The following is a 24,970-nucleotide window of genomic DNA, read 5'->3' as shown; positions in this document are numbered from 1 at the left end:
GGCTCTTGAATCCTGCGGTTGGTGTGGGAGAGTGATCTCGGTTGACTGGGCATTGTTGGATTGTTTCCATCCCTCTCCTCTGTGAGTCTTTGGGCTTCAGGCATGACGCTTCCCCGAGGCTCTTTGGAGGGTGGGCCCGTCGGGAGGCCAGTGGTCCAGAGGTGAGCCTCAAGCTTCTGTCCTCTTTCCCCAGGAGACCCTGACTGACGCAGAGAGGATGAAGTGAGTATCTCGCCTGAGCTGCTGCCCCGGCTCAGCTCTCTCCCTCCGAGCCCCAGGCTAGGCTAGTGACACAGTGGCTTTTCCTAGCTTAGGCAGAGGTAAAGGTTGGGATGGGGGTTTAGGGGCTCTGGGAGGAGTCTTGATGTTGTGGCTGTTCTTTCTGGAAAAGGGGGTTTTATTGTTTGATGGCCTCCAAGAGAATGCTGGAATCAGGAGGTGGTGGCTCTGAGGGGCCTGCTCTTGCCAGGGGGCCCCTTCCCAGCTCTGACTCGAGAGAGAACTCAGGGGCCCTCCTGTACCAGCTGCCTCCCTGTGGTCCTTTCTGTCAGCCACGTGAGGCCTCTGGAGAGGAGGGCAGGGCTGGGCTGGATTTCCAAGAGATTAATAATGGAGAGGCCTGGTTGTGCAAGGGGGAAACTGGAGCTGGGGGCTTGCTTGCTGGCTGGCTTGGGCTGTAACAAGAGACAGTCTGAGAGTCGGACCCTCCTCGAGTTCTGTCTTGCCATTGTTTGGTGATAGTCGGGGGAGGTTGGCCTCTCCCCTGCCATTTTCTCTGTCTCCTCTACCCTCTGATCCAGACTGTATTCTCAGGGCCTGCAGGCCTATAGAAGATGCTGCCCTGGCCTCAGGCCAAGGCTCCAGGAATCTCCTGCCCCCAGTTGCCTGTCTTCATGTCATCCTGAGCCCAGCCTACAGCTCTAGGGCTGGCCATCTTTTTTTCTTTCTCTCTGTCTCTCTTAAGATTTATCTATTGGAAAGGTGGAATGACAGAGAGGGAGGGAGAGAGAGTGAGATCTTCCATGCACTGGTTCACTCCCCAAATGGCTGCAATAGTCAGCGCTGGGCTAGCCCGAAGCCAGGAGCCAGGAACTCCCTGCTGGTCTCCCACATGGGTGGCAAGGGCTCAAGTTCTTGAGTGATCCTCTGCTGCCTTCCTCAGCGCATGAGCCTGGAGCTAGGCTGGAAGCAGAGCAGCCGGAACTTGGATCTGCACTCTGATAACTAACGGGACGTGACTGGCGGCACCGGGTGGGCCCTGGCCCTTCCATCTCTGACGCCCCTGTGCTCTTGACCCCACCTTGCCAGGCTCTTGCAGCAGGAGAATGAAGAGCTTCGCCGACGTCTGGCCTCAGCCACCAGACGCACCGAAGCCCTGGAGCGTGAGCTGGAAATCGGGCAGGACTGCCTGGAGCTGGAGTTGGGCCAGAGCCGCGAGGAGCTTGACAAGTTTAAGGACAAGTTCCGCAGGTGTGGGAATGGGGGGCCAGACACGCACACGCAGGCATCTCCCCACTGATGGGAGGCTAGCTGGAGGCGGCCGCGGAGGTCATGTGATGCTGATTAGAAGATGGAAGCTGTGGGAGGAGAATGACTTGTCCACCATCCTGGATGGAGGAGGGGCTGAGTGGGGCCTGCAAAACAGGATCTTGACCTGAGGGTCTGCCCGTGTCCCTCATCAGGCTGCAGAATAGCTACACGGCTTCCCAGCGAACCAACCAGGAGCTGGAGGACAAGCTGCACACGCTGGTAACCCGTCCGGGAGGGCAGTGTGGCTGCACCGTGCGTGCAGCATAGCTGGGCTAGGACTCCGGGCACGCCATTCTGCCTCGGCTTGGGGGGTGGGGGCAGCGGCGGCAGGGACCGCAGTGTGCTGTGCGCGTCAGGACCGTCTTACGCTCACACTGTTTCTCTTCTCTCCTCGTCTCCCCCACGCTGCCGCCGTCGCTGCCGCACTCTCCTCTCAGGCCTCTCTCAGCCACAGCTGGATTTTTGCAGTTGCGTCTGAGTTTGTGTGTTTCTCCTTCGTCCTGGCCTCCTCCCCAGCTGAGATCCGGGATGGCAGGGGTCCCCGCTGTTTCCCTGTCCCTCTTAAGTACACTTCCTCCTTTCCTCTTCCCTGTGTGAGGCCCGTCCAGTAGTCAGTGCCTCCCTCCTGGGAGAGAGCTGGGGCGCCCGCTCTTGGCTCTGCCAGAGGTACTGACTGATGTCACGGAACACGCACCGCTCCTTGCCTGCGGTGGCAGACAGCCCAGGCTGTCCTGGGGGAGGGGTGGCTGGAGATCAGAGGCTACTTTTGAACCTGCAGCTCCCTCCTGCTCAGAGAGATAATCTCACAGGCGCCCCGGCTGCCGCCCGGCCCCACCACCTCCTCCCTCTTCCCAGCCTGATCCTGGAAACAGCTGCACACAGGGGCTTCAGTCCCCTGGCTGCCCTCAAAGGATGGGCAGCCCTTATACTGTGTCCGTCCTGGGCCCAGGCGGCAGTAGGTCATGCTCAGCTGGCCGGAGAGCAGAAGTGCCCGGTCTCCTTCTGTCTTGTCCATCATTTGTCTCTGTTCTGTCCGCCTTGGCTGCCCTAGCACCTGTGGCCTCGTGTCTCCTGGGCTGGGAAGAGGCAGAGGGGGAGGAAGGGCTGGCTGGGATGTGGCCCATTTTACCCCAAGTGTGTGCCACAGATCAAGAAGGCTGAGATGGATAGGAAGACGCTGGACTGGGAGATTGTGGAGCTGACCAACAAGCTGCTGGATGCCAAGAACACCATCAATAAGCTGGAGGAGCTCAACGTACGTGCCCCTCCCCCGCCCAGGGCCTTCCTCGCCCGGGGCTGGCTTTGTCCTGGCGCAGCCCTGTTGACCTGGGCAGGGCCAGGCTTGGCTCTGACCCGAGTCTGCACCTGCAGGAGCGGTACCGACTGGATTGCAACCTGGCTGTGCAGCTCCTCAAGTGCAACAAGTCCCACTTCCGCAACCACAAGTTTGCTGATGTGAGTAGAACACGCGCCCCTGATGCCATGCTTGCTGTGGCAGGCCTCCTCCGCCTTCCGCTCCGCACCTCTTTGTCCTCCTGCCTGTAAGAGCCCACTTCCACTTTGTCTTCCTCTTCCTCCATATCTCCTCTCAAGCCAGTGAGCTCTGCTGCTGGCCCGTGGTCTGTGTGCTGTCAGGGACCTGTCACTAGTGCTGGGGCCTGGCCCTATTGGTGCTTCTGTAACAGATAGGACCCCTTGCAGGAGGGAGAGTGTGGCCAGAGCTGTTGGCCAAGAGCATTGAGAAAGGATTAGGACCACCTGATCCTGTCACCCCAAGGGGCACACTTTGGACCCCCCAGAGCCTCAGGCCCAAGGTCAGTGCGGCTTGCAGGAGGAGAAGGGTTTTGCCAGCCACTCGTCATTACAGATTCTCTAACTCAGCCTGGTTTGGACAGAGGCTGCTTAGGAGGTGGAGGTGGAAGCCTGAGGGCACACGGCCTCGGCGGCACATCCAGGCTCAGAGGCTGCTCGTTAGTGAGAGCTCGTGCTGTGTTGCCCCGGCTGAGCCTCCTGACGGCTTGCAGTGAGGTTGTCCACGGGCCTGCTGTGAGCACAGAGCGAGCGACGTGCTGCTCGGACGCGGCAGCCTTGACTCGGACTCTGGCTGGCTGGGATCGCTGATGGCTCTTCTTCTTCCTGCTCCCCTACCTCAGTTGCCCTGTGAGCTCCAGGACATGGTTCGGAAACATCTGCACAGTGGTCAGGAGGCTCCCAGCCCGGGCCCTGCTCCCAGCCCGGCCCCAGGGGCCGTGGTGCCTACGTCGGTCATTGCACGGGTGTTGGAGAAGCCAGAGTCTCTACTGCTCAATTCAGCCCAGTCTGGCAGCGCTGGGCGCCCCTTGGCCGAGGACGTCTTTGTGCACGTGGACATGAGTGGGGGCGCCTCGGGTGACCCGGCCAATCCCCTGGCCCCTGGCAGCCCCACCCCCCAACCCAATGGGGAGTGTCGCTCCCTGGGTACTACGGGGGGTTCCCCAGAAGAGGAGCTGCCCCTACCAGCTTTTGAGAAGCTGAGCCCATATCCTACCCCTTCTCCACCACACCCGCTGTACCCTGGCCGCAGAGTGATAGAGTTTTCTGAGGATAAGGTTCGGATCCCCCGGAACAGCCCCCTGCCCAACTGCACGTACGCTACCCGCCAGGCCATTTCGTTGAGCCTGGTGGAGGAAGGCAGTGAGCGGGCCCGCCGCAGCCCCGCGCCCAGCACCCCCACCTCAGCCCAGGCCTCACCGCAGCGCCAGCCGGGCCCAGCCCCCCCAGCGCTCAGCGCCCCAGGCAGCGCTGCCAGCTCCGAGGAGGACCTGCTGGCCAGCTGGCGGCGGGCATTCGTGGACCGCACCCCGCCCCCTGCCGCCGCGGCCCAGCGCACAGCCTTCGGACGGGACGCGCTCCCTGAGCTGCAGCGCCATTTTGCCCTTAGCCCTGCCGACGGAGATGAGGTGCTTCACGCACCCTCTTCTCCACCCGACGAGAGTGGGCTTTTGCTGAGCACAGAACGTGACTCTGGCTTTCCCCTGGAGGAGGAGGAGGAAGAGCTGAACCTGCCCATCAGCCCTGAGGAAGAGCGCCAGAGCCTACTGCCCGGTGATAGGGACACTGAGGAGGGGCCTGACACCTGCCAAACCGAGGGCAGGGCCTGGCCTCTCCCCAGCTCCAGCCGCCCCCAGCGCAGCCCCAAGAGGATGGGGGTGCACCACCTGCACCGCAAGGACAGCCTGACCCAGGCCCAGGAGCAGGGCAACCTCCTCAACTAGGGCCCTGCTGGCCTTCCTGTCACTGCTGCACTGCGGCTGCGCGAGGAGGCCCTGGGCCCTTGCAGCTCTGGTCCCCAGCCCAAGCCCTGGAACTCCTCCCTCTCCAGTCCCGCACAGCCCTGTGGCCTGTGTGGGTGGGGTCAGGTGGAGGCCGTACCAAGCCTTTAGCTGCACTGACTGGCACCAGCTTGCCTCATCCGTGGTTTTTTTCCTTGCCTTTCTGGAACATTTATTCTCCAAAGGTAACACGCGGTTGTTCGCAAGCCCTTTCTGCCCCTCGGGGTACCCCAGGTTGCGCCACTCTGGGGAACAGGGGGGCTTCATCAGTGTTCCCCCTCCATCCTCCCTTCATGACCATGAGCTTTGGTTTTGGGGGTGACATTGGGGTTATTAACCTCTAATTTCCGTTTTCTGCCTGTCTCCCTCTCCCCTAAATCCTGCTCCAGGGGCCTGACCTGGCTGGCCTTGGGGACGAGGGAGGGACTGACTCAGGGCTCCCCTCAGCTGCTTCCCTCCCCGCTCTGGAAGGCAGGGTGGGGCTCAGGGACCCCCAGCTAGGCCCTGGGTGAGGCCTGGCCCCCTCCCAACCTTGGCTCTAGACTGTTACTCCCAGCTTTGGGAAATTTTCATGTGGATGACTATTTTAAAATCAAATAAAACTATTTTGCCGGTATTGCCTAATTCGTCCTACAGGCCTTCCCTCTCCACCCTTCTCCCTGTTCCTGAGTGTTGCTAGTCCTTGACTTGCTCTGGGCTTCGCTGCTGGCACTGTGTTGCCCAGCTCTTCCTTGGGCTGACCTGGGCCTGTAGAATCAGGTAGTGGGAGGAGGAACACCGCAAGTAATCTCGGGGCCCACGAGGCTCCCCTTGGTGGTGGGGTCCAGTCCAGCTTTGAGGGTGAGCTCTTTAGTTACCTGTGTAAGGTGTTGTCCCAGCACCTCAGATTTACACCTGGGTCAGTTCTATTTGAGAGAGAGGGACCCCTACCGGCTGCCTGGAGCTGGGCTGTGGGATGATACTGCTCTCTAGTGGTACTCAGTGGTAGTTCTAGTTCCTCCCCAGCTGCCGCCCCCAGGGACCACAGTCACACACCAGGTTGTAGAGTTCATAAAATCTCTTCCGAGCCAGCGGGTTGCAGCCACAGCTGCCAACAAGTCCAGAGGCATTGCCCTGGGTTCAAGTGTGCCCCCTCCCCCAGGGCTATCTCGTCCAGTCACAGCTTCCAGAGCCGCCCGCCCCCCCAACACTGCCGGGAGCTGCCAGAGCCCCAGGCACCCCCTTCTTCTAGGGCCTGAGCCTGATATCTGGGGCCAGGTGCTGGGGACACAGACAACTGTAATGGTGTGAAGTCCACATGGAAAGTCACATCTCGGTCTCAGCCAACAGACTGTCCCCTAGTCCTGACGTCATTAGCACCATCTGAGAGCTGGGATCTGTGGGAGGGCAGAAAAGTAGTAAGGCCATGTTCGTTCCTCACTGGGGACCCCAAGTAGGTGAGAGCTGGCCCTGGGTTCCCACCCCCACCATCCCTCCCAGTGCTGGTTCTTACCGCTGGGGCACATCCAGGAGTTGCCGCCCGCCCGATGGGCAGCAGGCTCCCGCCCTCTCTCCCATTCCTGGGTGTCGCCAGACCCTCCTGCCACTTCCTCCTCTTCCTCCCCCTCAGAGAGGAGGTCACAGATCTGCTGCTGGAGCTCTGGGCTAATGCTGTTTTCAGCCAACACTAGGCTCCGCAGCGCCGTGGGGTAATTTTCTACCATGTCCAGCAGGGTCTGGGGCAAGGAAGAGAATGGAAAAGGATGAGTACAGTTAAGGTGGATCTCCCACCCTGGTGGCCACCTCTGGGGAGTGGTCACAGATAGCTCCCGGATCCTCCCCAAAACAGGGCAGGCGCTGTGGCTCCCAAATGGGTGCCGATTCAATTCCAGGCTGCTCCACTTCCGATCCAGCTCCCTGCTAAAGCGCCTGGGAAAGCAGCAGAGGATGGCCCAAGGGCTTGAGCCCTTGCAAGCATGTGGGAGAGCTGGAAGAAGCTCCTGGCTTTGGACTGGCCCAGCCCCAGGCGTTGTGGCTATTTGGGGAAGTGAGGGGCCCAGCACATGGAAGACCTCTCTCTGTCTCCCCTCTCTATGTCCCTTATTCTCTCTCCACCTCTCTCTCTGTCCCTCCTTCTATATCTTTCTGTAACTCTGCCTTTTAAGTAAATAAATAAATCTTAAAACATGACACTTCTCACCTGAGCTGATTGGTTGGTGAGCCCTGTGCCCTCCAAGTCTAGGACCTCCAGGGTGCGGCTCGAGGCCACAGCTACAGCCAGCATCCCTGCCACGTGGTCCCCTGGGGAGACAGCACACATGCACATACTTACCCGTGTTCATACCCAGGCCTGTGTCGGCCCCTCCTGGAGAGTTTTCCCATTGCCCAAAGCCTTAGCACCCTCCCTCTGGCCAGGAGAGGGCAGCACTGCTACCGGTGCGAGAGGGGGCAAAGCAAGGCCAGCCCAGAGGTGGTGACAGATCCTCCACACAGGACAGCTTCTCTGCCGCCTCCTAGACCCCTGCCTTCCCTCCCCTCTGGTGGAGGTTCCCATGGCAACTCATGGTTCCAGGTCCTTGTAGGGCAAGGGGGCAGTGAAAACCCAAGGGGGCGCTCTTGAGCCTCACCCAGCGGGTTGTAGTCCAGATTGAGGACGCGGACCTGGGAGCTGTGGGCCACGGCAATGGCGAGGCGGCTCCAGCCCTTAGGGGTGATGCCAGGGTTGGCGCTCAGCGTTAGCTCCTTCAGGCCTGGGCAGCAGCAGAACAGGAAGCCAAGATGGGGAGGGTCAGGCCTCTCCCCCACCCCATGTCTCCGGGCGTCCCTGGTGGCGGGGAGACCGCTTACCCCAGCAGACAGAGCTCCAGAGCCAATTAGGACCCATGCCTCCCCTTCCTGTCCCCACCTGGATTCCTGTCTCCACCCTACTCAGCCCCCAGGCCTTCCCCTTCTTGACCCTGAGAGCCTCAGCTCTGGGCCCCGCCCCTCATCCCCGCTGCACTCAGCTTCTCGCCGGGGCCACACCAGCCCAGGCCCTAAGCAGAGCCCTGCTCACCAGACTTGGCCCCGTCTGGAGGGAGGAGGCCACAGATGAGGTTGATGGCTTCATCACCCAGCATGCAGTCCCCCAGGTCCAGAGCCACCAAGGCCGGGTGGAGGGCCAGTGCAGGGTTCAGCAAGGCCAGCCCGGCGTCTGTGAGGGGGCTCCCATGCAGGCTGGGGGTGAGGCGAGAGGGGAGAGTCAGTACGGTCACGAACCCCATCTGTACGGGGAGGGGGCGCCTGGGGGCAGGGAGAGCGCTCAGTCACAGCACCTGAGAGAGGCCTGGGAAGGGAGGATGAACATTCCAGATTCTCAGAAATACAGGTAGAAGGGGAATTTGGTTTCTTTTCTGGGGCAGGAACCGGCGCGATCCAGGACACTGCGCGGGGAGGGGCAGAGAAGGGGCGTGGGCGCGGTGGACTGGAAATCTTTGGTAGGCAGAAGGTCGGGGCGGGCTGCGGGCTCCACCGGGGTGTACCTGCTATACCTTCTAGGGGAATGCGAGTGATTAGGTGGGGAGGGATGACGTGCCCTGCGTCCCATCCCGTGTGGACGGTCCGGGGACAAGGCGCGTGCTTGGAGGGCTTCGGGGAGGCAAGGACAGAGGGAAAGGGGTGTGCGCAGGTGTGCGGAGGCACGGGAGGTGGCGGGGGAGTGGGTGGAAGGGGCCGGTGCTCGGGACCTCCTTGCGAGGGGGCGCACTCACAAGAGGGACTGGATGGAGCGGTTGGTCCGCAGCGCCTCTGCCAGCTGCTTGATGCGGCTGGGGCTGGACACGACGCCCAGGTTAAGGTTGAGCTGCGCCAGGGACGTGGCCCCAGCCAGCGCCCGGCAGATGCGGCCGAAGTCGCGGTCGCAGAGGCGGCAGCCGCGCAGGGAGAGCAGGCGCACGGCGTTGTCGCGCAGGCCGCGGCAGATGTCTCGCACCTCGGCGCCCGACAGAGGTTCCCCCGAAATCTGAATGGAGCTGGGCAGCATCGTGCCCAAGGCCAGGCCGGCGGAGCCCGGGCCGGGGCTGGGGCCGGCGGCGCCTCGGCGAGCCCGGGACCGGGGTCGGGGTCGCGGCCCCGGCTAGGGTCGCGGCCGGAGCTGGGCAGGAGGCCGAGGCAGAGGCTGCGGCGGCGGCTGCGGCGGGGGCGGAGGCTGTGGCGGCGGCGGAGGTGGAGAAGAGCGCCGGGGCCGCGGCCGGAGCCCAAGCCTGCCGGGGTGCGGAGGCGCCGAGATCGCAGACCAGGTTGAGGCCGAGCGGCGCCGGGGCTGCAGCGGACCGTGCTTGTCCGTGTCTGGGCTGCGGGTGGGAGCACGCGATCCCGCTTGTCCTCGTCCCTCGCCGGTGCGGCGGCCGCTCACGCGCGTCGGCTTGGCACGTGAAGGACCGGTCCTCCCTCGTAGGCAGAACCCGCTTCTTGCCTCTCTCTGGCTCGGCTCCCCCTGCCGCCCCAGGGGCCCGGCCCCACGACTCGCAGGACGGCCAGGAGCTGGCAGGCCGGCGGCGGCGGGCTGCAGCTCCAGCCTCAGCCCCTGCGCCGGAGCAGGCGGCGGGTTCCCATGGCAACGGCCGCGTCACCACGCACGCCCCGCCCCTGCGTGGCTGAGGGGGGCCCACGAGGTGCGCGCGCGCGCGCGGCGTGCGTGGTCCGGACAGGTGCCCGGGCGTGGGGACGCTGCGCCCCCGGGCGTAGGGACATGCTGCAGCTGGGGAGACTGGAGCAGGACGCGCGGCGGCGGGGCGGGCCTGAGGGGGGGGGTGGAGGCACGTCGTGTGGAGGTGGCGTGTGACAGTCGCCGGTTCTTTGCCTGTTCTCGGGTTGCCCCCCATTTCTAAGGTCCAGACCCCTGACCTTAGAATCCTTCCCACCTCCCTCGTCTCCGAGGCCCCGCCCCCTGTGACGGGAGGCGCAGCGTGCGCGGGGATTCCGCTCGCGAGGGCTTCCCCGCCTGCTGCTGGACAACATGGCAGCCTCGCAGAGGCTCCGGGGTGACCGCTGGGCTGAGGGGCCTGAGCTGCCAGGAATACGGGGCCCGCGCCCTCCACTCGCCAGGGTCCCTGGGCGATGAGGCTCAGGTGGATGCGGTCTGCCTCACCGCAGGGCATTGCCGACACCCCGGGGGCCAGGCTCAGAGACCCGAGCAGCCGTAGGTTCCTTGTGAAGTGGACTGAAGCATAGCTCAGAGATTATGTCCACTGGCCACAGCAGCAGAGGCCTCATTTGTAAAACACAGGGCAAATACAGTACACCTCGGTTAGGTTCCCTGAGTGGGAGGGAAAGAAGCTGCTGACCACACCTCCAGAGTAATGAGGGTTTTTTTTTTTTTTTTTAATTTTATTCGAAAGGTAGAATGAGAGGGAGACACAGAGACAGGAATCGTCCATCCCCTGGTTCATTTCCCAAATGCCTGCAACAGTCAGCGGGTGGGCCAGGAGTCAGGAACCCCACCCTGGTCTCCCATGGGGTGGCAGGGGCCCAAGCACTCGGGCCATCTTCCACAGCCTTCTGATTTTTTTTTTTAAGATTATTTATTTATATGAAAGGCAGAGTTAGAGAGGCAGAGGCAGAGAGAGAGAGGTCTGCCATCCACTGGTTCACTCCCCAAATGGCTGCAACAGCAAGAGCTGAGCCAATCTGAAGCCAGGAGCCAGGAGCTTCTTCCAGGTCTCCCATGTGGGTGCAGCGGCACAAGGACTTGGGCCATCCTCTACTGCTTTCCCAGGCCATAGCAGAGAGCTGGATTGGAACTGGAGCAGCCAGGACTCAAACTGACACCCGTATGGGATGCCAGCACTGCAGGCACTGGCTTCACCCACTACATCACAGTGCCGACCCCTTCTGATATTCTGAGGCGCGTTAGCTGCATCGGAGGCAGAGCAGACAGGATTCAAACTCCAACAGGCACTGTGATGATGGAATGCCTGTGTCACAAGCAGGGGACTGTGCCACAACACGGGCACCCAGAGGATTGAGTAATATTAAGTACTATGGAATCAAAGGCCCTGTTCCATTTTTCTTATTTTTGACAGGTAGTTAGTGAGAGAGGTCTTCCTTCCGTTGGTTCACTCCCCAAATGGCTGAAAACGGCCAGCGCTGTGCCAATCTGAAGCCAGGAGCCAGGTGCTTCCTCCTGGTCTCCCATGCGGATGCAGGGGCCCAAGCACTGGGCCATCCTCCACTGCACTCCCGGACCACAGCAGAGAGCTGGACTGGAAGAGGAGCATCCGGGACTAGAACCTGGCGCCCATATGGGATGCCGGCGCTGCAGGCAGAGGACTGACCAAGTGAGCCACGGCGCCACCCATTTTTTCTTTATAAAAATATTTGAAAGGCAGTGACAGAGATCTTCCATCCACCAATTCATTCCCCAAATGGCCTCGGCAGACGGGACGGGCCAGGCCGCAGCCATGAGCCAGAACTCCGGTACTTGAGCCATCATCTGCTCTGCCCAGGCACATTGCGTGGGCCTAGAAGCACAGCAGCCTGGACCTGAACCGTGGCACTCTGCCACAGGATGCAGGCCTCTCAAGCCTTCCCCGTTCCATTAATCACCTGAATTAACAAGTGGACATTAAAAGGGTGGTAGCCATTTTTGTAAGTAAACAGCAATCTCAAAAAAGGACAAGACAGCTACTGCAGGGAGCTGGGCCCAGCAAAACTGCGGCAAAGCTGTTTGGCTTCAACTGTGAATTCTGGAGGAAAAGCGGCCCCGCAACGGCCCAGGTGTAGCTCCTAGTAATCACGCAGATCTAGCCTGGAAGGTTTTGCCCAGCGGTCACTGTGCCGTGGCTTCTCAGGAGTGCTCGAGCTGATGGAAGCGGTGCACTGCGGCGTTAGCGTGGCAGTTCCTGGATTTGAGGCTCCCTTCCTATGACACAGACCAGGTAGCCCCTGCCCTACAGGCCACGTTCCATGTCCTATCTCTGCATTCCATGGAGTCTGGCCTGTCCCACCTTCAGCCCGCCTAAATCAGAGTATAAGGAAAGGAACATGTGACGCGACCACTGGCCACGGAAGAGTGCCACGCACACAGGAAGTGGTCTGAGGGCGGGCCCCTGGAATGGGGCTGCAGTTCCAGACTTCACGTAGTGTTTTAATCACTGAGTCTATATTTAGCACGACAATGGGAGAGAGAGGAGGAAGGGGTGGGTGGTGAGAGGGCCTCAGAGGAGCTGGGCCACTTTCTGCACCGGCTGCAGAGCCTTGCAGTCCTGGCTGGAAGTTCCTGGTCTTGTGGCCTTCGGAAGCCCTGCCAGGCGCCACAGAGGTGCTGAAGCAGCTACAGTGTGGTGGCGGTGCCGGCCCCATCAGAGAGACGTCACCAGGGCTGTCATTCAGTCCTCCACTCCACAGCTGGAGGAGCCTGCCAGCCACGGAGTCCAGCTGGGCTCACTGGGACTGCAGAGTCACGGCCACAGCCTTGGCTGTGGCGTTGAGCACGGCGGCAGGTAGCTTGGCAGCAGGCAGCGCGGCGGGGATGTCTCTGGGGACTCTCTGCATGGGCGGGACGTTGGGGCCCTCCAGCGTGTCCAGGATCCCTGAAAGCAGGATGGAGGGGGAGCGGGGGTCGGCTGGGCCCTCCCTGGGCCACCGCGCTGCCGCTCTCCCACTGCAGGCTCCCCGCCACTCACCTTCCACCACCTTGTGGTAGGCAAAATGCAGATAGAGCAGGAAGAGCATGTGCAGGGCGGCCAGGGTGCCGCAGAGCAGCAGCCGCTGGGTGGGGCCGACGGTTCGTGACACCAGCACCGCCACCTGGGGCCGCAGGAATACAGCTCAGAGCCTTGTTCCAAAGTGAGGGTGGGGAGACCACCCTCCCACCCAAGGCAGATGGCTCCTTGAGCCCTCCCCTCCCGTTCAGAGCCCTCTGTGGGGTGGACAGCTCTGGGCTGTCAGCCGCAACTCCCTGGGAGGACGGCCCGCCCCTAGACCGTGGCCCAGCTCACCATGCGCAGGGTGGACAGCCCGCCCACCAGCAGCCAGAAGAGGTAGAAGAGGGCGTGCAGGTGGATGTTGTAGGTGATGAACAGGACAATGCAGTGCCCGAAGAGGCCATAGCCCTGGGAAGGATGGGGAGGGGAGGCTCACTCAGCCAGGCTGGCCTCTGGCCCCTCGGGGGACTCGGGAATGAACGCGTCACTGGTCCACTCCTCAAACTCCAGGTCCTGGGGCCCCAGGAAAGATGCAGCCCAAGCTTTTAAGACCACCCTTGTGCACCACCCGGCCCGGCTCCTTACCAGCAGGGCCAGCATCTGCAGCATGGTGATCTGGGCGTTGCACAGGTAGGCGAGGAAGTAAATGAAAGACGAGACGCCTAGCCAGTAGCCGAAGCAGGTGCCAATGGCAGTGCCCATCAGGGTGCCCTCCCGCTGCGGGCAAAGGCTCTCCTTAGTCCTGGGAGGCCTCTGATCTGAGCCTCACCCACTTCCTCCACAGGGACCACCCCTGCCTCACTCCATCATCTCCTCGGGCGACTTGCACCCCCCACCCCCCGCAACCTCCCCCGCCTCCGTCTGGCTTACGATAATGGTGTCGGATGTCTTCATTCCATGCAGGAGGATGGCAACCAGCGTGAAGACCAGCATGAGAGGACCATAGAGCTCACCTGCGATTTTCTGTCAATACACCGGCTCACTCAGGCTGGAGGCTACGCTCCTCTGTGTATGCTACCCCCTGCCCCCGCCCCAGAGCCACCCCCAACACTCAGGAACAGGCCGACCCCACTCACCTGTGGGAAGTTGACCATCTTGATAGGGATCATGGACTCCAGGAGCCTGGGAGAGGAGAGGAGAGGACAGCTGAGGCAGCGCTAGGCTACGAGGCTCATGGCCTGAACCTTAGTCCTCTAACTCCAGGGGCTGGGGCCTGGCCCAGAGGGCATGCTGGGTGACAGGGAGAAAAGGGGCCCAAAGACAGGGAATGAGGAAATTACTCTCTTGCCCCTAAAGCTACTTCCACGAAGGACAGCCCTCTAAGACTAAGCAGCCAGAGTAGCAGCTGTATGAGAACTGAGTGCAGCGGACCTTGGGAGAGGGCCTGACCATCTGTCTGCCCGACCTGCTCTCCGTAAGAGACAGGCAAACCACGGCAGGGAGCGCGTGGGGTTCAGTGCTGACGACGCAGCCCGGGACAGAAGAACCCATGGGCCTCCTGCTGTTGCTTCTTCCTGCTTACTGCTCAGCCGACACTGCAAAGCTTTTTTTTTAAGATTTATTTTATTTTGAAATGCAGAATTACAGAGACAGACAGACAAAGAGAAATCTTCCATCCTCTGGTTCACTCCCCAAATGGCCACAACAGCTGGGGGTGGGCCAGACCGAAGCCAGGAGCCAGGAGCTTCATCCAGGTTTCCCACGTGGATGCAGGGGCCCAAGCACATGGGGCATCTCCCATGGCTTTCCCAAGTGCATTAGCAGGGAGCTGGATCAGAAGTGGAGCAGCCGGACTCAAGCTGGCGCCCATAAGGAATGCTGGTGTTGCAGGCAGTGGCTTTACCTGCTATGCCACAATGCTGGCCCCATGAGCATCTTTTTGAAAAATATATTTGAAGTGGTATCAAAATTCCATACAGAAGGAATAAAAGTCCCTGTGACTGTCCTAAGTGGCTGGCTAACAATACTTCGGATTTTAGCTAGATTTTTCTTCCTCTGGGAAACCTGCCCTGTCCGAAGCACTAGCGACGCTGCCCAGGTGTCCCCCCTCCCGTGGGCCCCACTGAAGCTCAGGACACTGTGCTGCAACCACCCTCACCACGGACGCAGAGGGCATCAGCAGGGTCTGACACCGAGCGGATGTTTAGTAAGCTCTTGCCAAGTGATTCTATTCAATAAGCACTGGTTCAACTAAAAGATGAACAAGGAATCAAGCCACGATTCAGTCTAGTACTTGACTATGCCCTGATGTTCTGGTTTCAGGGATAAAAAGATGAACAAGGAAGGGGCCAGTGTTTGGCACACCAGGTTAAGTGCTGCTTGCAATCCCACGTCAGAGTGCCAGTTCCTGTCCTGCCTGCTCCACTTCTGATCCAGCTTCCTGCTAACGTGCCTGGGAGGCCGTGGGAAACGGCCCTACTGTTGGGGTGCCTACAAGGGAAACCCAGATGGAGTCACACTGGCTCTTGGCTAAAGCCAAGGGCAGTGGCCCAGCTCTGGCTACTGCAGCCGTTTGGGGAGTGAACCAGCAGACAGAAGATTTCTCTCTCTGTCCTGTCACTCTTTCAAATAAATAAATAAATCTTAATAAAAAAAACCCACAGTGAAGGATATGATTACCCAATAAGGTGGGTAACTGTAACTTAAAGAAATAAAGACTGTAACTTAAAGAAATAAAGTAAAACAAACAAACAAAGATGAACCAGACGGAGCCTGGGGAGACAGACGTGGAAGAAGAGAGCGTAGCAGTGCTGAACTGAAAATGCACCCCGAGTGAACGAGGCGGGCTGGGGCTCAGAAACGCAGAGCAAAGGAGGCGACACTTGAGCTCAACTTTGGAGGAAGAGGAGTAGAAACGAATTGGTGCCCTGTGCGGGGAGGAGGGGTGAGGGCGTCAGGAAGGACAGCAGAGCCCAGGGCTGGGTGAGGGACCGGGGCTCAGGAGGTGAGCCTCACCTGCTGCGCACCTGGGCAGGCTCCACATCGAAGTAGGGTCTCAGGATGTCGATGTTGGCATACAAACTGAAGGCTCTGGAAGCTTGTCTCTTCCCGGCCTGCCACATCTGAGCGGAGATGCGGGGATGGCCCGTGAGGCTCCTGGCCCTGGGGTCCTGCTCCCTAGCTTCTGTCGGGGTTCTACTGGGCTCCAACTGGGGCAGCCTGAGGTCAAGGTCACCCACACGACTCCAGATCGCGCAGGTATCCTGCACTTGCCAAGGATTCAGCCCCGCTTACCTGGTCAGCCACCTGCCGGCTCAGCTGCCCCTTAAAGCCCTTCATGCCCAGGAACTCCCCATCCTCCTCTTCCGCAGCGGCCGCGTCGGCGTCCACTTCTTCCTCGCGCAGGCGCTGGTGCAGCTCACCCATGTCCTCGAAGCTGGAGCCCGAGGTGTCATCCATGTTCTCCATGTCAATCACGGCAGAGCCCCCACCCTGTGAAGGCAATGCCTCCTACAGTGCAGGCCTTTCTGGTCCCTGCCCCGCTGCTGGCGCCGCGCCTCCGAATCCCCGCACATCAGGCCACTGTCACCCCTCACTTTCTCTCAGAACCCCCTGGCTGCTGGTTCCGGCGCTCTCCTCTAGCCCGAGAAGCCACCTACTTGTCTTCCGCTCATGCCTTTTCCCCACCTTCCCCATCAAAGGCCCCGAGGGTTTGCAAGGCGCAAGCAAGACCATGCACACAAGATGTTTCTGGCGAGTGCCAGCGAATCCCGCCCACTGCCCCGCTTGACCCCGATTGACCTCCTCTTCTGTCTCTCTTCCTAACGCCTCAGGCGCGTCCAGAGACCCGAGGCCCTCCGGCCGGCACTAGCTTCACTGACTTTCCCGTGCACGAAGACCCAAAGGGGAGAGGAGTGTTGCAAATGGAGGAAGCTTTCGGGCCCCGAGGGAGGCTTCCCCAGACACGTCGGGGTGGCCGGCAGCCGAAGCGCTGGGGCCATTACCTGGATGTTTTCTTCGAACCCGCCCCATTCCGGGCCGGCCCCGTTTCGAGCGCCGCCGGCCGGCGCCGCGGTGGCTGCCATGTCCCTGGAGGGCTCCCGTCCCCGAAGCCAGCGCTAGCCCCGCGCGCGGAGGAAGAGGGGGCAGACGTGGGCCTGAGGCACGGAGACGTCCAGGGCCGAGGACAGGCGCCACCAGCCGGAACGCAAAAAAGAGAAACCCGGATGTTTGGCCCAGACAGACTTCCGGAAGTTGGGGACGTGGACGGAGGCGGGGCAAAGTCTCGCGATACGTCGGGCTCCGGGAGGCGGTGCGTTGCCACGGCGACGGAGGAAAGCCGCTAGAACGCACGCGCAGGCGTGAGGCCTTAGTCTCGTGGGGGAAGTCGAAGATGGCGGCGGCTCAGGCCGTTGAAGAAATGCGGAGCCGCGTGGTTTTAGGGGAGTTCGGAGTTCGGAATGTAAGCCTTGTGGCCTTGAGTTCAGAAGGAAGTATGAGAGGGACGGGTCGGGATCAAAGTGAGGGCGGGCTTGGCTTCGCTGCCTCTTCACGGACGGACCCGTATCTCTAGGTTCATACCACCGACTTCCCCGGGAACTATTCCGGTTATGATGATGCCTGGGATCAGGACCGCTTCGAGAAGGTGCGTGGGGCCGGAGTGTGATCGGAGCAGCCCGGGCTTCCGAGCTGCTCCCAGGGGTCACTCACGTGGCAAAACCAAGTTTGCTCAGCATCCGACCGTGTCCTGGGCGCTCCTTGCACACCGGGCTTCTGCCTTGTTCTGCGATCGAGCTGTTCAGGCCTGTACAGGTCATTCTAGTTGGATGCGGTGACGGCGGCTGAGAGTGGGGGTGGGGCACCCCTCAGAGACGGTCTAGACTGGGGCAGAATCATAGGATTCCCTGAAGGAAGTGACATCTGAGTTTGAGCCCTGAACGGTGAGTGAAGGTCGAGGAGGGAGGAGTAAGCGAGCTAACTTGTAAAGACGGGGTGGGCGTGTCCCTAGAATGTCCGAACCGCGCATTATTGATAGAATGTTACACTGGCCTGACGGCGGGCACTGGGGGTTCTTGAGCAGGCGTGACCAGGTGATCCGGTTTGCAGCTTTGGTGGTTGAGAAGGAGGAGAAGGGGCGGGCAGATCGCTAGGCAGTGCTGGGGGAAGGAGCCCAGGAGTGCTTTGGTGAGAGCGGTCAGGACTTTCTGGCTGTGGGAACTCATCTGACGGCTGGCGGTGCCTGGGCAGTGGGAACGATGACCCATTCGGTTCCCCGCGGTGTGGAGGAGCTAGCAGCCCAGGAGAGCGTTCGACAGAATGTGGGGAGTTGTCCATAGTAGTTGCTAAAACCGTGAGTGTGGTTGATGTCACTTTGGAGAGAGACAAGAAGCTGGGGACCGGTAACACCTAGGTGGTGGGTGGAAGGAGACGCAACTCCTCAGATGGAGGACTGGTGCCCAGACACGGAGGAGATGGGGTTTGAGAAAGGAGTTTTTTTTTTTTTTTTTTTTTTTTTTTTTAATTCAATGCCAAATGTAACATTAGTAAGAAAAGAACTGAGTCCTGTCAGCTGGACTAAACTGTATAGAAGTTTCTGCTCTTCATAGAATAGCTTCTGGCTCAAGCCATATTGCATAGGATTTTCAACTAGTGGCATACAAAACTGGGGGCATTGTTCAAGAAACTAAAAGAACAGAGGAAGAAAACATCAAATGAGGCTTTGCTGGGCAGAGGAAGGCTTCTGGGGGAGCGGGGATGTTCCGTGTCAAGGGGGAGCTGTAGCCAGGTCACACCAAGAGCAGGCTCCATCCACTTGTTTTTCCTTTGCCTCTAGAACTTCCGCGTGGATGTGGTACACATGGATGAAAACTCGCTGGAGTTTGACATGGTGGGAATTGATGCGGCCATTGCCAATGCTTTCCGGCGAATTCTGCTGGCGGAGGTATCAGCGGGGCCGGTGACGGCTGGAGCGTGGGGAAGTGTGCCATCACCTCATCTGTCAGTGTCTCAAGTTGCCCCCCCCCCCCCCCCGATTTTGTGGAGTGTTTTGCTTTAAGTTTTTATGAGGCATTCTTCTAGGAGTTGTCCATCTCAGGAGGTGGGGAGTCTGCCGGGTTTTTATAGACGGGTAATCCTGGTCTCTGGGTAGGTGCCCACAATGGCTGTGGAGAAGGTACTGGTGTACAACAACACATCCATCGTGCAGGATGAGATCCTGGCTCACCGCCTGGGGCTCATTCCCATTCATGCTGATCCACGACTGTTTGAATATCGGAACCAAGGTGAGGGCCTGGGAGATGAAGCTGTTGGGGGAAGTGGAACCGCTTTCTTCCTTAGTAGATCCTGGGACCAGCTGCCTGGGTTCGAATCCTGGGTTGACTCTTGTGGCCCTGGGCAAGTGACTCATCATCTGTGGACGAGAGGAGCAGCACACGGGTAGCACTCGGCAGTGTCTACCCTGATGCTCACTGCTGCTGTAAGGGCCGCCTCTTCCCTTTGTGCAGGGGACGACGAGGGCACAGAGATAGACACTCTGCAGTTTCGGCTGCAGGTCAGGTGCACTCGGAACCCCCACGCTGCTAAAGATTCCTCTGACCCCAACGAGCTCTATGTGAATCACAAAGGTTAGTGGGCAAGGAGGGAGGCCTGGCTGCTGGCTGTGGGGGCGTCTCGGGGCTACAGCCCTCTGACTTGTCTTCCCTCCAGTGTACACCAGGCACATGACGTGGGTTCCCCTGGGGAACCAGGCTGACCTCTTCCCTGAGGGCACTATCCGGCCGGTGCACGATGATATCCTCATTGCCCAGCTGCGACCTGGCCAAGAGATTGACCTGCTCATGCACTGTGTCAAGGGCATCGGTGAGACCCGTGGGCCGCCTCAGGTGCAGGGCGTAGCTTAGTCGCCGCAGGAATCCAGGGATGCTCCTGACCGGCAGAAGGCGGTGGGCTTGGGCTTTCGCCCAGGCTGATCTCTCCCTTCCCTGCAGGCAAGGACCACGCCAAGTTCTCACCAGTGGCGACAGCCAGTTACAGGCTCCTGCCAGACATTACCCTGCTTGCACCCATAGAAGGGGAAGCGGCTGAGGAGCTGAGCCAGTGCTTCTCACCAGGTGTCATTGAGGTCCAGGAAGTCCAAGGTATGGTATCAGGGATGGTGCTCAGGTCAGGCCGTGTGGTCTACTTTTGTAAAAGTAGCATAGGCATAACCATTCTGGGCTTGGAGACAAAGTATAACATGGTTTTCATTAGGTAAAAAGGTGGCCAGAGTTGCCAATCCCCGGCTAGATACCTTCAGCAGGGAAATCTTCCGGAATGAGAAACTGAAGAAGCTTGTCCGGCTTGCCCGGGTTCGAGATCATTATATCTGTGAGTATGAGGTGCTGAGGGTATGAGTGTATGTACAGGGCGCGGGGAGGGGGTGGCTGTGCCCTTTGGTGCTGTAGTTTACTTTTTGAGTCCAGATGTGGAATTCAACTAGCCTTGCCTAAGGTAAAGCATCTCTTTTGTCCCCAGTCTCTGTTGAGTCCACGGGGGTGCTGCCACCAGATGTGCTGGTGAGTGAAGCCATCAAGGTCTTGATGGGGAAGTGCCGGCGGTTCCTGGACGAACTAGACGCGGTTCAGATGGACTGAAGTCTGCACTGGAGCTCCCGGGACGGCTGGGCTTGGCTGCTGGTGAGCCGAGCTGAAGGCTCTGGGTTCTGACCTACCTGCCCCCACAGGACTGCTGCACCCAGTATGACCAGGGGTCCTGAGTTTTCTGGGACAATTCCAGCTTTATTTTCAATGAATACATTTTGTTAAATATATCACAAAGTGAGTCTTTTATGCCTTTGTAAGGCCTGGATGTAAATAAATTTATGTCCAAACAGATAAGTTCTTGAGAGACTTTTGAATTTTGATCTAAAATTATGGGATCTCATCTTGGACTAGGTTTAACTTTTTTTTTTTTTGACAGGCAGAATTAGGCAGTGAGAGAGACAGACAAAAAGGTCTTCCTTCTGTTGGTTCACGCTCCAAGTGGCCGCCATGGCTGGCACTGTGGCAATCCAAAGCCAGGAGCCAGGTGCTTCCTCCTGGTCTCCCATGGGGTGCAGGGCCCAAGCACTTGGGCCATCCTCCACTGCACTCCCAGGCCACAGCACAGAGCTGGACTGGAAGAGGAGCAACCGGGACAGAATCCGGTGCCCCAACTGGGACTAGAACCCGGGGTGCTGGCGCTGCAGGCGGAGGATTAGCCTAGTGAGCCGCGGCGCCGGCCCAGGTTGAACATTTTGCAGTGAATAATGCTGGGTTCTGGGGGTGGACATTTGGTGCAGCACTTCAAGATGTGGCTTGGAATACCCACATCCCGCACGGGAGTGCCTGGGCACGCCCTGGCTCTGCTCCCCATTCTAGCTTCCTGAGAATGCAGGCCCTGGGGAGGCAGCAAGTAGTTGGATCCCTGTCGCCCACATGGGAGACCTAGATTGAGATCCTAGCTACTAGCTTTGACCTGGCTCAGCACTGGCTGTTGTGGGCATTTGGGGAGTCAACCAGTGGATGGGAGATCTCCCCTCTACCAGGCAAATAAAAAAAACACTGGGTTCAGTGTCACCGCAGGTTAGGGCCAAGTCCTTCTGAAGCCTCCTGAGAAGTACTAAGGAAAGTGGTTTTTGGGGGCACAGCCAACCCCTAAGAAACCTCCAGTTCAAGGAGCTGAGTGAATGTGCTATTCCAGCCATCTCCTGGATTAGCAAGGAAGTTTCTGATAGGAAAAAAAAGAGTTGTCTGTAGCAGTGTAAATGAAGCTATGTGGCTGCTGACATTTTCACAAGGAACAGCAGCAGATTCTTAGACATCCTCTGGGGTCAGGCCCAGCAGCCACGCAGACACTGAGTGGCAGAGCTGCCTGATGAACGCGCATCAGGAATCGCCGGCAGTCTCCAAGGCCAGGTGTCCATCGCCGTTCCTTCCTTCCCGACCCCTGAGCGGGATGTCCGCGGGGAGTAACCCTGGAGTGTGTCACTGATTTGAAAAAGGCAGATGGGCCTTTTCTGTATGAAATTGAGATTTTACTGACATGCAGATGTGCTTTAGAGTTAATGTTTCTACAAAAAAGTTCTATAAACAATAGAAAATTTCTAGCATGAAGTCACAGGATGTAAAAATATTACAACACAATAAATACAACTATACCCTCCACAGCCCCAGTCAGACAGAGTAGGCAGCTAGAAGCTTGGAGGGGGAATACTCTTTGAGGTCACCTTTACAGTCAACAGAAGCCTTCAGCACCACGCAGAAGAGGGAGTGGGGGCCGTCTGCAGCAGAGCGCAACTGACACTCCCGTCCTACTGCCCAGCTCTGCCTCTTCCCAGCTTTACCCTGCGTATGCCCTGCACCACTTAAAAGCTGTCATTTCAGTCCACTCGGCTCTCACGGAGACCTTGTCAGTGAACTGGATGAATGACAGGCCTGTCTCCACACGGCACGCGGGCACACACTCTAGTTTCTGTATGCATCAAGCCTAACTAATGGCCAGTTACAACCTCAGGGCCAGGTCCCCTCTGCCTTCCAGGGGGCTCTAGAATGGACTCACAGTACAGGTTGTGATGGGAAGGCATATTTTCTTTTCTTTTGGAAATGGCCCTTGAGAAGTGACCAGGCACCTGAAAGACCATGAGAGTTTTGAAGGCACCTGGACTCTGCTAGTCCTAGGAGACCAGTGGCTTTGCTAGCTACTTGTCACAGATGTAGCCTAGTTGGTCTAGATTATTCTTGGATGAAAATGGTGTCATATGACACTAGATAGGGTACTGTGGCTCTTGTGCCTGAGCGGACCCTGAGGCTGGGGAAACCCTTGAGGGGTCATTCATGGAAGGGCAAGGGGTGTGAACTCAGGGCGATGACCGAGCGCACTAGGCTGCCCAGCCCAGCAGTACCTGCAGGTGCTACTCAACAGTGTGCCCAGAGTTTACCATGGATCCCATCGGGAGGCCTGAATGCAGTTCAGCACTTAGCACCTAATCCAGACGGTGCTCCTGGGGCTGGGGAAGGCTCCCTGCCAGCCCAGCAGCAAGGGGGCTCAGTGGCACTCGCAGTGGTCCAGGAGAAACTCTGCGAGCTCAGCTAATCGCAGTGGTGGGCACAGCACTACTGGCTGCCATCCTGCACGGTGCGTGGCCACATGAGGGCGGGAGGGCCCGGGAGGAGGGCTGCTCTGCCCCAGCTTTTCTTGGAAAAGCCAACTCCAGGTAGAACGGGCGCTACCTGGTTATCCAGTTAGTGTGGGGTGCGCCCCACCTCCCTTTCTCCATCTGTCAGTACAGTTACTTCTGACCCCGCACAGGGCCCACTCGCCAGCTTCAGACCTGGATTCTCTCTCCAGGCTGACAATGGTGAGAGGTGAGGTGGCAGTGTAAGAAGGGCCTAGAGATTAGCTACAGAGGGGGGAGAAGAGATGACAATAAAGGCCGAGGAAGGATGCCCAAAAGCTTGATTCAGGGTTCAAAGATGGTGGCCAGGCTGCCCCCCTCGTTGTCCAGCACCTCTGTCTCCAGCACTGGCTTTGTTTTTTTGAAAAGTGAGGGAAGATTCTTAATGTGAACTTCTTTTCGGAATTGTTCTCCCAGGGGTTTCTGTGGAAAACAAATGCGAGAGAACGAACGCTGGACTGTGGGTAGGTAGCAGGTCGAAGATGCCACCCCCCCAATGGCCCACGGACGGCAGATGGGGCAGGGATCGGGCAGGGAGCACCGCGGCCGCTGCGTGACCTACCCCGATGCAGCCTGCAATGAGGCGCTTGAATTGGTCCTTCCGGCGCTTGTCAGCCACTTTCTGCAGGGAGGGGTTCAAAAGCTTGCAGTCAAACTGGTCCAGAGAGTCCTTCTGAATTTCGGGGATCTGCTCCATCACAGCTCTGATCTCCAGGTACCTGGGGCGCTGAGAAGTGGGGATATACTCACTTGATGTAGGCGTGGATCCTGCTAGCTTCCTGATTCCCGGCCACACCCACCTCACAGGCAGCATTAGCAACTTGGCAGATGCCTAGATTTAGGCTGAGAACAGGACCTGGGAGCAGGCCGTGAGCGACGGAGCCTCTGCGCTCTCCCCACTCACCAGTGCCTCATATATCTGGAAGGCCAGGTGGACCAGGGAGGCCATGCAGCCGTCGTGCTGCCCGTGCGTCTGCAGGCCTTTCAGCACGCTGGTGAAAAGCCACGTGACAGCGTCTGCGAGCAGAGTCCCTGACAGCACCTGAGGAGACAGCTGTGCTCAGAGCCGCGGGGCCTCTCTGAAGGTCCCAGCACCCCAAACCTCCCAGGCAGTGGAGCCAATCCACTGAGAAGGTGAGCAACCATACTTGTTTGAGGAGAGGCCAGCAGAGCTGCGTGGTTGTCCTTTGGCAGGACAAGGTGTCCTTCCAGGCCAGAGAATTGAAGGCTGTGATCAAGAGCGCTGTGCACACATCCTGAACGGGAGAGGATGCACATCACCACAGGAAACGCACCACTGTCTTGGTTCTTACACAGCACGAGTCGGGGAGGCAACAGGCAAGCAGGGAAATCACAAAAGCAGCCAGTGAAGAGAAGTGCGTCTACTTTCTCTGCTTTTAAAGAGCAGGCAGTGAAAAGAAAAACTTTGCAGAAAACCTTTGTGTGGGATGCAACGCTCAGGCAAGGGGAGGCCAGACGGCCAGGCTCCAGGGCTCTGCATCAGCACGCCTTGTCTGTGTGTTTGAAAGCCCTGCCAGTGTCAGCTTGGTTTTTGCCTGTTTCATCATCAAAAATCTCTTGACGGGCATCAGAGAAACGAAGGCGGCTCCCCCGCAGACAAGGAGGAGAGGCATCACCGGCCCTCCACTCACCTCATGCTTCATCAGGCACTTGCCCAGGTCTGTAAGCTCCGCCACGGCTGAGGGGGTCACCTCTGCGGCCATCATCTCTTCATCTGTAAGAGAGAACAGGACGTGCAGCTTCAGCCTTTCAGAACAGAGTATCCTATTCTGCCAGAAGCCCCCAAAGCAAGGCTGAGCGGAGTGCTGTGGGCTGACGATGGCTGCACAGGCCCAGAACATCCTCTCACCTCCCTGCACTGCTGCCACCCCATGGTCAACGTAGAGATGTGGCAAGCTGTGCGTGTGGGGAGCATGGGAGAGGCTGGGTGGTGACTAAAAAGCTGCCGATGCTGGGATCTTTTGTCGCAAACACCTGAACACCCACTGTGTCAGGCACTGATTCAGCGCCTGGGGATATAAGAGGACTGTGGGGAAGTCCCCTCCCGGTAGGAGTTTACAGTTGTGAGGGGATGCACGGAATGCAGAACAAACATGGCGGGTAGTGAGAGGTGCTATGAAGAAAAGCAAGGCAGAGAAGACAGAGTGGTGAGGATGGCTGTTTTTGGTATTTTGGTCATGGAAGACCTCTTAGAAGAGGTAACATCTGAGCAGAGTCCTGAATGAAGCAAGGGCAGAGGTCGTGGACGTGCATGTGAGAGAATCCCGTCAGCGCACAGCAGGTGCAAAGGCGCTGAGGTGGGAGCGTGTGCG

At 59.0% G+C, this 24,970-nt stretch overlaps 5 protein-coding genes across 24 annotated transcripts in view; 2 read left to right on the top strand and 3 right to left on the bottom strand.

Moving 5' to 3' along the window:
• The window catches only part of TJAP1 (tight junction associated protein 1), a 29,899-nt gene extending 24,434 nt beyond the window's left edge, over positions 1–5,465 (top strand). For 11 of the 14 annotated variants that reach the window (XM_008262952.5, XM_008262950.5, XM_051854696.3 and 8 more), the window contains 7 exons: positions 194–222; positions 1,309–1,470; positions 1,683–1,749; positions 1,968–1,997; positions 2,678–2,785; positions 2,902–2,985; positions 3,684–5,465. In XM_008262952.5, the coding sequence (XP_008261174.2) occupies positions 194–222; positions 1,309–1,470; positions 1,683–1,749; positions 1,968–1,997; positions 2,678–2,785; positions 2,902–2,985; positions 3,684–4,784 (1,581 nt within the window). In that variant the 3' untranslated portion in view covers positions 4,785–5,465. The remainder of the gene's footprint in view (positions 1–193; positions 223–1,308; positions 1,471–1,682; positions 1,750–1,967; positions 1,998–2,677; positions 2,786–2,901; positions 2,986–3,683) is intronic. The other 3 variants (XM_070074075.2, XM_008262955.5, XM_070074074.2) reach the window with 1 other exon arrangement.
• LRRC73 (leucine rich repeat containing 73) lies at positions 4,553–9,433 on the bottom strand. 2 transcript variants are annotated; one of them, XM_008262956.4, is made up of 7 exons: positions 8,570–8,709; positions 8,135–8,242; positions 7,876–8,036; positions 7,448–7,570; positions 7,021–7,121; positions 6,334–6,556; positions 4,553–6,217 (listed from the first exon to the last, which is right to left on the bottom strand). In XM_008262956.4, the coding sequence occupies exons 2-7, from the start codon at positions 8,164–8,166 to the stop codon at positions 6,147–6,149; spliced, it is 711 nt and encodes a 236-aa protein (XP_008261178.1). In that variant the 5' UTR covers positions 8,167–8,242; positions 8,570–8,709; the 3' UTR covers positions 4,553–6,146. The 2 variants fall into 2 exon arrangements, with proteins under 2 accessions (XP_008261178.1, XP_002714478.1); XM_002714432.6 differs by lacking the exon at positions 8,135–8,242 and having other exon boundaries at positions 8,570–9,433.
• A 2,506-nt stretch (positions 9,434–11,939) lies between these two features.
• Positions 11,940–16,652, bottom strand: YIPF3 (Yip1 domain family member 3). 2 transcript variants are annotated; one of them, XM_002714693.6, is made up of 9 exons: positions 16,450–16,652; positions 15,740–15,937; positions 15,461–15,567; positions 13,582–13,627; positions 13,376–13,468; positions 13,091–13,222; positions 12,800–12,913; positions 12,485–12,608; positions 11,940–12,391 (listed from the first exon to the last, which is right to left on the bottom strand). In XM_002714693.6, exons 1-9 carry the CDS (start codon positions 16,528–16,530, stop codon positions 12,243–12,245), a joined length of 1,044 nt encoding a protein of 347 aa, XP_002714739.1. In that variant the 5' UTR covers positions 16,531–16,652; the 3' UTR covers positions 11,940–12,242. The 2 variants fall into 2 exon arrangements, with proteins under 2 accessions (XP_002714739.1, XP_017200639.1); XM_017345150.4 differs by lacking the exon at positions 13,091–13,222.
• Positions 16,653–16,816: 164 nt separating this feature from the next.
• POLR1C (RNA polymerase I and III subunit C) lies at positions 16,817–20,316 on the top strand. 4 transcript variants are annotated; one of them, XM_008262957.5, is made up of 9 exons: positions 16,817–16,907; positions 17,019–17,090; positions 18,279–18,386; positions 18,594–18,726; positions 18,949–19,068; positions 19,151–19,303; positions 19,432–19,581; positions 19,694–19,810; positions 19,958–20,316. In XM_008262957.5, exons 1-9 carry the CDS (start codon positions 16,839–16,841, stop codon positions 20,074–20,076), a joined length of 1,041 nt encoding a protein of 346 aa, XP_008261179.1. In that variant the 5' UTR covers positions 16,817–16,838; the 3' UTR covers positions 20,077–20,316. The 4 variants fall into 4 exon arrangements, with proteins under 4 accessions (XP_008261179.1, XP_017200640.1, XP_089190035.1 ...); XM_017345151.4 differs by having other exon boundaries at positions 16,817–16,938; XM_089333909.1 differs by lacking the exon at positions 18,594–18,726.
• Positions 20,317–21,475: 1,159 nt separating this feature from the next.
• XPO5 (exportin 5) overlaps positions 21,476–24,970 on the bottom strand; it is a 49,701-nt gene continuing 46,206 nt past the window's right edge. For both annotated transcript variants that reach the window (XM_089333905.1, XM_089333904.1), the window contains 5 exons: positions 24,290–24,372; positions 23,786–23,893; positions 23,542–23,679; positions 23,200–23,364; positions 21,476–23,060 (listed from right to left, as the gene is read on the bottom strand). In XM_089333905.1, coding sequence (XP_089190031.1) covers positions 22,923–23,060; positions 23,200–23,364; positions 23,542–23,679; positions 23,786–23,893; positions 24,290–24,372 — 632 coding nt within the window. In that variant the 3' untranslated portion in view covers positions 21,476–22,922. The remainder of the gene's footprint in view (positions 23,061–23,199; positions 23,365–23,541; positions 23,680–23,785; positions 23,894–24,289; positions 24,373–24,970) is intronic.

The sequence above is a fragment of the Oryctolagus cuniculus genome, chromosome 5, assembly GCF_051225735.1.
Source record: "Oryctolagus cuniculus isolate XC-2025 breed Fujian yellow rabbit chromosome 5, ASM5122573v1, whole genome shotgun sequence".
In the NCBI taxonomy this organism is placed as follows: domain Eukaryota; kingdom Metazoa; phylum Chordata; class Mammalia; order Lagomorpha; family Leporidae; genus Oryctolagus; species Oryctolagus cuniculus.
This window is presented reverse-complemented; position numbering and strand designations above follow the sequence as displayed.

Excerpts from the sequence above, each read along its gene's own strand:
- LRRC73 (XM_002714432.6), bottom strand. The coding sequence starts at position 8,841 with ATGCTGCCCAGCTCCATTCAGATTTCGGGGGAACCTCTGTCGGGCGCC. Across the intron at positions 6,557-7,020 it reads TCACCAACCAATCAGCTCAG|ACCCTGCTGGACATGGTAGA; the intron begins GTGAGAAGTGTC and ends TCCTTGCCCCAG. Across the intron at positions 6,218-6,333 it reads CTCCTGGATGTGCCCCAGCG|ATCCCAGCTCTCAGATGGTG; the intron begins GTAAGAACCAGC and ends GCCCTCCCACAG.
- YIPF3 (XM_002714693.6), bottom strand. The coding sequence starts at position 16,530 with ATGGCAGCCACCGCGGCGCCGGCCGGCGGCGCTCGAAACGGGGCCGGC. Across the intron at positions 15,938-16,449 it reads GGTTCGAAGAAAACATCCAG|GGTGGGGGCTCTGCCGTGAT; the intron begins GTAATGGCCCCA and ends TTGCCTTCACAG. Across the intron at positions 12,392-12,484 it reads CTACCACAAGGTGGTGGAAG|GGATCCTGGACACGCTGGAG; the intron begins GTGAGTGGCGGG and ends TCCTGCTTTCAG.
- POLR1C (XM_008262957.5), top strand. The coding sequence starts at position 16,839 with ATGGCGGCGGCTCAGGCCGTTGAAGAAATGCGGAGCCGCGTGGTTTTA. Across the intron at positions 18,727-18,948 it reads GTTTGAATATCGGAACCAAG|GGGACGACGAGGGCACAGAG; the intron begins GTGAGGGCCTGG and ends CCCTTTGTGCAG. Across the intron at positions 19,304-19,431 it reads GCACTGTGTCAAGGGCATCG|GCAAGGACCACGCCAAGTTC; the intron begins GTGAGACCCGTG and ends CCTTCCCTGCAG.